We start from the raw sequence: 11,023 nt of genomic DNA, 5'->3' as shown, positions 1-11,023 counted from the left end.
TTCCCACATTCTTGACATTTGTAGGGTTTCTGTCTAGAATGAATTTTTTGATGTACAGAAAGGCTTGAGTAGTGCTTAAAGGCTTTTCCATATTCTTGACATTTGTAGGATTTCTTTCCAGAGTGAATTCCTTGATGTTCAGAAAGGTGTGAGTGCTGTTAAAGGCTTTGGACATTCTTCACATTCGTAGGGTTTCTCTCTAGAGCAGAGGTTCTCAAACTGTGGGTGGCAACCCACAGGAACTATATTAAAGGACTGCAGCATTAGGAAGGTTGAAAACCAGTGCTCTAGACTGAATTGTTTTATGTGTAGTAAGGGCTAAACTAACCTTAAGGCTTTACCACACTCTTGACATTTGTAGGCTTTCTCCCCAGAGTGAATTCTTTCATATTCAGAAAGGTATGAATGCTGGGTAAAGGCTTTGCCACATTCTTGACATTTGTAGGGTTTCTCCCCAGAGTGAATTCTTTGATGTGTAGAAAGGTCTGAGTGCCAGTTAAAAGCTTTTCCATTCTTGACATTTGTAGGGTTTCTTTCCTGAGTGAATTCTTTTTTTTTTTTTTTGGTTGCAGTTTGGCCGGGGTGGGGTTTGAACCCACCACCCTCGGTATATGGGGCCAGCGCCTTACTGACTGAGCCACAGGCACCGCCCTGAGTGAATTCTTATATGTTCAGAAAGGCTTTGCCAGATTCTTAATGTTTGTAGGGTTTTCTCCAGAATGAATTCTTTGATGTACAGAAAGACTTGAGTACTGGTTAAAAGTTTTGCCACACTCTTGACATTTGTAGGGTTTCTTTCCAGAATGAATTCTTTGATGTCTAGAAAGGTGTGAATGCCGGTTAAAGGCTTTGCCACATTCTTGACATTTGTAGGTTTTCTCCCCAGAATGAATTATTTGATGTCTAGAAAGGTGTGAGTACTGGTTAAAGGCTTTGCCACATTCTTGACATTTGTAGGGTTTCTCCCCAGAATGAATTCTTTGATGTCTAGAAAGGTGTGAGTACTGGTTAAAGGCTTTGCCACATTCTTGACATTTGTAGGGTTTCTCTCCAGAATGAATTCTTTGATGTACAGAAAGACTTGAGTACTGGTTAAAGGTTTTGCCACACTCTTGACATTTGTAGGGTTTCTCTCCAGAATGAATTCTTTGGTGTCTAGAAAGGTGTGAGTGCCGGTTAAAGGCTTTGCCACATTCTTGACATTTGTAGGGTTTCTCTGTAGAGTGAATTCTTTTATGTCTAGTAAGAGATGAAATGACAAGAAAGGCTTTGCCACATTCTTGACATTGGTATGTTTTCTCTCCTGAGTGAATTCTTATATGTTCAGAAAGGTTTGAGTGCTGGTTAAAGGCTTTGCCACATTCTTGACATTTGTAGGGTTTCTCTCCAGAATGAATTCTTTGGTGTCTAGAAAGGTGTGAGTGCTGGTTAAAGGCTTTGCCACATTCTTGACATTTGTAGGGTTTCTCTCCAGAATGAATTCTTTGATGTACAGTAAGACTTGAGCAAAGGTTAAAGGCTTTGCCACATTCCTGACATTTGTAGGGTTTTTCTCCAGAATGAATTCTTTGATGTACAGAAACATTTGAGCACTGGTTAAAGGTTTTGCCACATTCTTGACATTTGTATGGCTTTTCTCCAGAATGAATTCTTTGATGTACAGAAAGATTTGAGGACTGGTTAAAGGATTTGCCACATTCTTGACATTTGTAGGGTTTCTCTCCAGAATGAATTCTTTGATGTCTAGAAAGGTGTGAATACTGGTTAAAGGCTTTGCCACATTCTTGACATTTGTAGGGTTTCTCTACAGAATGAATTCTTTGGTGTATGGAAAGATTTGAGTACTGGTTAAAGGCTTTGCCACATTCTTGACATTTGTAGGGTTTTTCTCCAGAATGAATTCTTTGATGTACTAAAAGACTTGAGCAGTTGTTAAAGGTTTTGCCACATTCTTGACATTTGTAGGGCTTTTCTCCAGAATGAATTCTTTGATGTCTAGAGAGAAGTGAGTGCCTGATAAAGGCTTTGCCACATTCTTCACATTTGTATGATTTCCCTCCAGAATGAAGTACTTTATGTACAGAAAGGTTTGAGTAATATTTAAAGGCTTTGCCACAGTCTTGACATTTGTAGCGTTTCTCTCTGGAATGAATTGTTTTATGGCCATAAATGTGTGAGTACTGCTTGGTAAGTTTGTCACATTCCTTGTTCTTGTAGGGTTTTTCTCCAGTATTCACAATCTTATAGCTACAATACTTTGACCTATGACTAAGACTTTTGCCATCATTTTCATACATATTGAGTTTCTCTCCAGTATGGAGTCTTAAGCAAGATTTGAAGACTTGGCTACCTTCTTTGCATTTGGATTGGTTTTCTTCAGTATTTGTTATCTTATGTTCTGTGATGTGTGAGTAGAGCTTAGAGGCTTTCCCATACTTTTTACATTTAAAAGTTTTCTCTAAGGTACATATCATCTTATGTCTATTTAGATTTGACAACTGTCTGAAGACATTCAAACATTTACTACATTGGAAGACTTTGCCATGGGTAGCTGCTAAACATTGGTCATATCCACTGTAATATACTTTCTGCTGATCACACTCATACACACCTTTCCAGTCTTTTGTGAAGTTTAAATGCTCAGGGCCACAGCTTTGATATCTGCTTAGGATCATCTCTGGAAATAAAATATTTGTGCTCAGCTCTTGCCAATGGTCTTGGGTGGAATGATTAGATAGAGCTGAAAGAAATTTAAACAATAATAATTTTAACCACTCGTATTTTATCAGAATCCAGTAAATATGCATTCATCATCTTATCTGCAAAATCATGTTAAGAACATTAGGAACATGCCATAATACAGTAGAGAGGCACCAATTATCTTAAAGATAAATAAATGTTGTTGTATACACTGCATTTTGGGGAATTATGAAAACCAGGTAAGAATATTCAGCAGAACAGGTAAGCAAAAGTTGTAGAGATAATGTAGAGGCAGGGCATTGGATCATGTATTCAATCCTAGAACTCAGGGGCACTGAGGTGAATGGATCACTTGAGCACAGGTGTTTGAAATCAACCCGAGCAAAAGTGAGACCCCATCTGGATCAGCACCTGTAGCTCAAGCGACTAAGGCGCCAGACACATAAACTGGAGATGTAAGGTTCAAATACAGCCCCAGCCTGACAAACAACAATGAAAAACAAAAACTAGCTGGCATTGGGGTGGGTGAATATAATCCCAGCTACTCCTGGCTGTGGCAAGAGAATTGCTTAAGCCCAAAAGTTGGAGGTTGCTGTAACGTGTGATGCCTAGGCACTCTACCCAGGGCAAAAGCTTGAGACTCGGTCTCAATATATATGTATATATAGTGAGACCCCCCATAACTCTACCACAAATAGAAAAATTAGTCCGGCACGGTGGCAAATGCTTCTAGTCCCAGCAACTCATGAGGCTGAGGCAAGATCTCTTGTGCCCAGAAGATTGAGGATGCTGTGAGCTATAACAACACAGCAATCTTCCCAGGGTGACAATTACTTAGGTGAAAATAAATGAATAAATAAATAGATACATACACACATATATTCATATAGTGTGTATGGGCATATACACAATTATATTTCTAAAATAAAAGGAATAATCATCATTAATAATGATAATGAAAGAGCCAAGGAGAACAATAAGAAAAGTTTCTCATATTTACCCCCACCACAGAATTTATGAAATCTTCATAGAGAATAGTGAAAATGGAAGTAATCTTCTAAATCCCAGCTTTGTCCTCAAAAGGAAAAGAGTAAAACGTGTGTTAATCCTTCTTGCTTTTGAGGGTGTTTCCAAAGAAAGGTTGTTGTCTCCCATCAGTGAGAGTGCTTAAAGAAATGGTGCTATAGTTTGTAAGACAGACTGGGGATGCTGAATTCAAAGGTAAAATATTATTATAGCAGCAGAGAGACTCCAATGTAACAGAGAGATTCAAGTCTAGCAAGTGATGAGAAACCCTTAAGAGGACATGTGGAAAAATGCTTCAATTAAAAAATAGCCACGCATTTCCACAGTCAAAACACAGTCTGAATGTACAGTTGTCCATTTCTTAGTACAGTGTGTGTCAGAGTCGTGAAGGATACAGCCATATCACAAAGTTTGTGAAAGGTGGCTTTTCTAGTCCTCGCAAATCATTGAAAGCTTATAACATATACAAAATGTCAGGGGGACATAACCCAAAGAACCAAAAGAAGAAAACAAAATCTGGAATTAACCATAAAATATAGAGATGGCTAAATTACCCTAAAACTTTATCTGAATAGTGCTAAGTGCATCGAATAGGAATGATACAGACAAGTAAAATCAGAAAAAGGAAGGTACCAAACACAATGAAAATGACTGAGCAGTCTCAAATGTAAGAAAAAAGGTATAAAGTATGAAGAAACCTCACCATACTTCAGCTAAGAGAAACAAAGAGTCCCACAAAAAGACAGATGAAGATCAAGGATTTGAAAGTCACAAACAAGGTCGGTGCCTGTGGCTCCGTGGTTAGGGTACAGGTCCCACATATTGAGGGTGGCGAGTTTCAACCCGGCCCTGGCCAAACTGCAACAAAAAATAGCTGGGCATTGTTGCAGGCGTTTGTAGCCCCAGCTACTTGGGAGCCTGAGGCAAGAGAATTGCCTTAGCCCAGGAGTGAGAGGTTGCTGTGAGCTATGACACCACAGCACTCTACGGAGTGCAATAAAGTGAAACTCTGTCTCTAAAAAAAGTCACACACAAGAAGAGAATCTTGAAAGCAGCAAGAGAAAATAGATGTGTTATCACTAAGGATGCTCTTGTCAGATTACTAGTGGATTAATCGACACAAACCTTCCACATCAAAAAAGAGTTGGTGATAGAGTCAAAGAGCTGAAAAAGAAAAACTTGAAAGCACATACACGATATTCACCAAAACTGTTCTTCTAAATGAAGAAAAAAGAAATATTTATCAAGGTATATACATGCTGGCAGAATAAGGTGGCTCACGTCTGTAATCCTAGCACTCAGGAAGGCCGAGGGGGATGGATTGCTTGATGGCACAGGTTTGAGACCACCCTGAGCAAGAGCAAGATACCATCAGTACTAAAAATGGAAAATCTGAGGCAAGAGGATAGCTTGAGCCCAAGAGTTTGAGGTTGCTGTGAGCTATGACACTAAACCACACTACACAAGGTGACATAGGGAGACTCTGTCTCAAAAAAAAAAAAAAAAAGAGAAAGTCTGCAGTAACCCTCTGGTAATGGGTCTATATTTACAATATAACAAGATGTAATTATTTACATCAATAACAAAGTCCAGTACAGATGTTAAAAAAAATTGTCAACAGGAAGCTCTTCCCTTTCAAAAGTTATACAAATAATTCATAGTAATTTCTTCTCTTTCAAAAACTATGTACACAACTGGGGTGTGTGGGGTGGCTCATGCATGCAATCCCAGCACTCTTACAGGCTGAGGTGGGTGGATTGCTTGAGCCCCTGAGTTCCAAATCAGCCTGAGCAAAATTGAGACCCTGTCTCTACTAAAAATAGAAAAACTGAGGCAAGAAGATCACTTGAAACTAAAAGTGAAGGTTGCCATGAGCTATGATGATACCATGGCATTCTACTCAGGGTGACAGCTTGAGACTCAGTTTTAAAAAAAATATTACATACAAGTTTATGGAATAAACTTCAAAATGAAATGACAGACATTAAATAAAGATAGGGGGGCCAGGCACGGGGGCTCATGCCTTCTTAGGGTACAAGGTGGGTGGATTTCTTGAGCTCCAGTTCAAGACCAGCCTGAACAAGTGAGAGAGACCCTGTCTATAAGAAAATATCTGAGTGTTCTGGCTAGCGTCTGTAGTTCAAGCAACCCCAGAGGCTGAGGCAGAAGGATCACTTCAGCCCAGGAAGTTGAGGTTGCTTTGAGCTATGATGCCCTGGCACTATACCGGTGAGACTCTGTCTCAATAAAATAAGTGAGACTCTGTCTAAATAAAATAAAATAAAATGAGTAAAGACAGGGATTTAAAAAACCAAAACTCAACTCTATATTTGATACTCATCTTACATGTAATGACAAACATGGAATAAAAAATGGTAGGACAGAAAGATACTTGGCTCACGGCTGTAATCCCAGCACTCTGGGAAGCCAAGGCAGGTGGATAGCTTGAGCTCATGGGTCGAGACCAGCTTCAGCAAAAAGCGAGACCCTGTCTCTACTAAGAATAGAAAAACAGGCAAGAGGATCCCTTGAGCCCAAATTTGGAAGCTGCTGTGAGGCATGATGCCACGGCACTCCACCCAGAGTGACAGCTTCAGACTCTGTCTCAAAAAAAAAAAAACAAAACAACAACAACAACAAGAAGAAAGATATTTAATTCAAATATTAATTAAATGAGAGCAAGGGAGATTATCATAAGGAGATATGTACATAAATGTGTGTACGTGTGTGTCTGTATGTATATACCCACACATGTGTTAAAACAGAGTCTCATTCTATGGCCTAGGCTACAGTGCCATAGCATCAGAATAGCTCACAGCAACTGGAAACTTCTAGGTTCAAGTAATCCTCCTGAATCAGCCTTCTGACTAGCTGACACTACAGGTGCCTGCAATGATATTCAGGTAATTTTATCTTCTATTTCTAGTAGCCATGGGGTGTTGCTCTTGTTCTGGCTGGTCTCTGACTCCTGAGCTCAAGATATCCTCTCGTCTCAGCCTCACAGACTGATAGCATTATAGACATATGGCAGGAGTGCCCAGCCAGAGACAATACATTTTGAGGCAAAACATGTCTTATTTTGTAAAATATGCTTTAAGTCAAAATGGTCACAAAAAGTAAAGACTATGAAATAATAATATAAGGGCTTATTTGTCAGAAAACTATAACTCATTGTTATTATTTTGAATATATATAAAATATATATATTATTTTGAATATATATATACTGAAAAAATGTAGGACAGATATACAATTGTCACGTACATGCTCTAATAAAGAGCAATTTGCACACATATTTATTACAACATTATTCACATAATCCATTTGGTGAAAGAAATCCACATCAGGCTTAAGAAACAAATGGTGAAATATAATTTAGACTATAAAAAGGATATAAAAATGATAGAGTATTACTCAGCTTCTAAAAATCAGGAAATCTTCTAACATCTCTAATAAAGATAAATGTTAACTTTATGGTAAATGAAATGGCCTTTCAAAAATTATCTTTAAATTACACAAATAATCCACACAAATATAATATCTATTTACCAGTAAATATGAGTTAAACTGAAGACAGTTTTAGTAGGGCAGGGGCAGTGGTTCATGGCTACAATCCGAGGCAGGTACATTGCCTGAGCTCAGGAGTTGAAGATCAGTCTAAGCCAGAGCAAGACCCATCTTCAAAAATAATAGATGGTTTTGAGATAAGAGTCTTCACTTTGTCACCCTAGGTAGAAGGCCCTGATGTCACAGCTCACAGCAACCTCAATCTCTTGGGCTTAAGCAATTCTGTAGCCTCTCAAGTAGCTAGGACTACAGACACCCACCACAATGCTTGGCTATTTTCTAGAGATGGGGTCTCACTCTTTCTTAGGCTGGCCTTGAACTCCCGAGCTCAAGCAATCCACCCGCTTCAGCCACTCAAGTGCTGGGATTACAGGCATGAGCCACCGTGCCCGGCCCCCAAAATAATTTCAAAATACATGTCACACAACAGTTTCCTGTGGCTGAGAGACTACCCTAAGTTCTGCTGTGAAGTCTAATATATCCTTAGGCCTCTGGATTCACAATGCCTTTGTGTACCCTAGAAAATTCATGACTAGTAGATAGATGCTCACAGATTTATAGAACTGACCCATATTATTGCACAGGGCTCTTGTGAAGTTTGCTAACATTTAATATAGTGCCTTCCACAGAGTAAGCTCTTAACTGACATTAGGTGTGGTGCTGTGTAGTAGTGAAGAACTTTAGAACCATTCAGTGCTGTTTATAAGGGCTTTACATGAGCCATTATTTTTGTCACTTAAAAATCCATGTATTGTAATTACCTACAATCATATTTGCCTCAGAACATTAGCCCAAAACATCAAAAAACAATAAGAATGAGAGTCTCTGCTAACTAAACTAATTCCCTTTCTTTCCTTATAAAATCAATTGAGTAAATTCTTCAGAAAATTTTTGAGGTTTTAGGAATAACTGGTACTACTAATTTATTTTTAGTGGAATTTTTGTATAGATGCCCCAGATAACGAATTGACAATGACCAAATTTATTGGGAAAGTGCTAAATTTAACAAACCTTACTTTTTGATCAGTAAAAACTTTTTAAATTAAAGTTTGTAGACATAGCCTTGGATAATAAAATTAGGTAATATAGGAAATATTAACATTGTAAATTCAAATAAAGTTTAGAATGTCAATTTAATATTGATGAAAGTTGCCTGAAATTTTCAAGAAAAAAATAAATAATTCTAGTTAAGTATAAGACAAGTTTGATTGCATCAAACTTTTTATAATCTTGTACTTCTTTTTTCATTCTGCTTTAGTATGTTACACAGATTAAAAAAAAAAGAAAATTCAGGTGGATCATGGCCATTCTTGCCCTTCTCCAAGTTTTATTTGATTGTTCTTCCAGAAACAATTTTAAGGTTTGCAGAGGTGCATCTAGATCAAGCAGTGTGATTAGAGGAATCTGGAGGTTTAGCTCATGAAAAAGCTTACTTTGAATTGTCACAGGTGATAGCAAGTCTTTGCCTAATGATGTAAGCAATGTGGACATTGTAATGTCTTTTGAATTACTTACAAATTCACCAACTAAAGAAGTGATGTTGATGTCTGAGATGAACAATGAGTAAAAGCCATGCAAGAATCTTCTAGTAAGTTGAATTTATTTTGGAATTCTTTAGAGAAACAACTCTGAGAGATGAAACTTGAGGCAAGTTTTCCTGTAATTTCCTGAAATCAAATTTGCCTACAGCTTGTTGAGAATTATTCAGAATTTTAAAATTTTAATTTTAATTTTAATTTTAAGTATTTTAAATCAAGATACTCTTGTATTTTGGATATTTGAAGTCCTCTCATGGCCAAAACACTTTGAAGATAGCTTTTGTTTAACAGTAATCCAAGATTTAAGGCTCCTCAGTTAATTGATTGTCCAGTGAGACCACAGTTCCTGTGAAGTGGCAAAAAATGTCCAGAAAAGAGATGGTAGCAGCCATTGACTTGTGTTACACTCCCAAAGGCAGAAACTGATGAATAGCTCACAAAATAATCAATTTCCCACCCTCTTATCACAGGTCAAGATTAGTGCTCTTGGGACTTTGGGCTTCGCATGTTCTCAAAATGAGCAATGTTGAGAGCTTCAAGGGTCCCATCATCTAAGCCTGCAGCACTGTGAAATTCACTTTTAATTTTACTCTTTCAAAAGATACTTCCTATTAAATTTATTGCCTTTTCACCTCAGAATAAAAACTAACATTGCACAGTAAAAATAATAATAATAATAATAATCATAGATGGGCATTGTGGTAGATGACTGTAGTCCCAGTGACAGGGCAGGTTCAGGGAAAAGAATCATTTGAACCCAAGTGTTTGAAGGTGCTGTGAGCTATAATACCATGCCAGTCTACCGAGGGTGACAAAGTAAAACTCTGTACCCCCTACCCACAAAAAGAGTTTTCATATATATTCATCTACAGGATAAAATAACCATTGGCCAGAAACCAAGAGAAAATATACAATTCCTAAACCAAATATAAGAAACATGTAGGAAAACAAACAGAAAGAAAATTAAATTCCCACTAGACACGATTGATTTATATTTAACTTTTGCTCTCAATGTCTTAAAGTATACAGAATTGAATAATGTCATGCAAAATTATAATAAAAAAGTGTGACAAAGTGACTCAGAGATAAAAAAGTGATATTATACTTTAGATTTTGAATCTCTTTATTTTCGCACAGAAAAATATGATGTAAAATCTTGTGATAAATATTTTGTAAATAATGGTACACTTAGCTACAATTTCCCATTTTCCTTATCCATGTATGTCTGGCAAATTTTGGTACACCATGTATACATAAAAAGTACAAACAAAATTGACTGGGGTGAGATGACGTACTTTAAAAATTTAAAACGACGGGCGGCGCCTGTGGCTCAGTGAGTAGGGCATCGGCCCCATATACTGAGGGTGGCGGAATCAAACCAGCTCCGGCCAAACTGCAACAAAAAATAGCCGGGTGTTGTGGCGGGCACCTGTATTCTCAGCTACTCCGGAGACTGAGGCAAGAGAATGGGTTTAGCCCAGGAGTTGGACGTTGCTGTAAGCTGTGACACCACGGCACTCTACCCAGGGCGATAAAGTGAGACTCTGTCTCTAAAGAAAAAAAAAAAAATTAAAAAGAGGCCTGGAGCAGTGGCTCATGTCTGTAACCCTAACATTTCAGGGGGCAGAACTAGGTAGAGGGCAGGAACTCACTAACGCTTTTCAAAGAACTATAAATGGCCAACGAGCATTTCAAAGGATACCTAAAGTCCTAATTCTTAGGAAAATGTGAAGCAAAATCACAATGACATGTTACATCATACAGTGAACCCTAAAAAATGTATGTCAAGGATACACAGAAATTAGAAACTTTTAGCAAAGTTGATAAAGAAAAATGTTGCAGACTCTATTAAAATGCTTGAAGGTTTCTCAGAAAACTAAAATTTAAAGCTGTTCTTTGGCTCTACACCTTTAGCTCAGTGGCTGGGGCACTGGCCACATGTACCGGGACTGGCGGGTTCAAACCCGGCCAGGGCTTGTCAAACAACAATGACAACTACAACAAAAAAAACAGCCTGGCATTGTGGCGGGGGCCTGTAGTCCCAGCTACTCGGGAGGCTGAGAAAAAAGAATTACTTAAGCCCAAGAGTTGGAAGTTGCTGTGAGCTGTGACACCGAGGGGGATATAGTGAGACTCTGTCTCAAAAATAAATAAGTAAATAAATAAATAAATAAATAAATCAGTAAATATTA

The 11,023-nt window shown here is 37.9% G+C and overlaps 1 protein-coding gene across 2 annotated transcripts in view; it reads right to left on the bottom strand.

The window, feature by feature from the left end:
• Positions 1 to 623: 623 nt before the first annotated feature.
• The window catches only part of LOC128572924 (zinc finger protein 678-like), a 44,294-nt gene continuing 33,894 nt past the window's right edge, over positions 624 to 11,023 (bottom strand). Inside the window, exons 1-2 of one of the 2 annotated variants that reach the window (XM_053573082.1) lie at positions 10,127 to 10,210; positions 624 to 2,740 (exon numbers count right to left, since the gene is read on the bottom strand). In XM_053573082.1, coding sequence (XP_053429057.1) covers positions 672 to 2,675 — 2,004 coding nt within the window. In that variant the 5' untranslated portion in view covers positions 2,676 to 2,740; positions 10,127 to 10,210 and the 3' untranslated portion in view covers positions 624 to 671. Of the gene's footprint in view, positions 2,741 to 10,126; positions 10,211 to 11,023 lie in introns of those variants that run through there. The other variant, XM_053573081.1, reaches the window with a different exon arrangement.

This window comes from Nycticebus coucang, chromosome 20 (genome assembly GCF_027406575.1).
Source record: "Nycticebus coucang isolate mNycCou1 chromosome 20, mNycCou1.pri, whole genome shotgun sequence".
Classification (NCBI taxonomy): Eukaryota; Metazoa; Chordata; class Mammalia; order Primates; family Lorisidae; genus Nycticebus; species Nycticebus coucang.
This window is presented reverse-complemented; position numbering and strand designations above follow the sequence as displayed.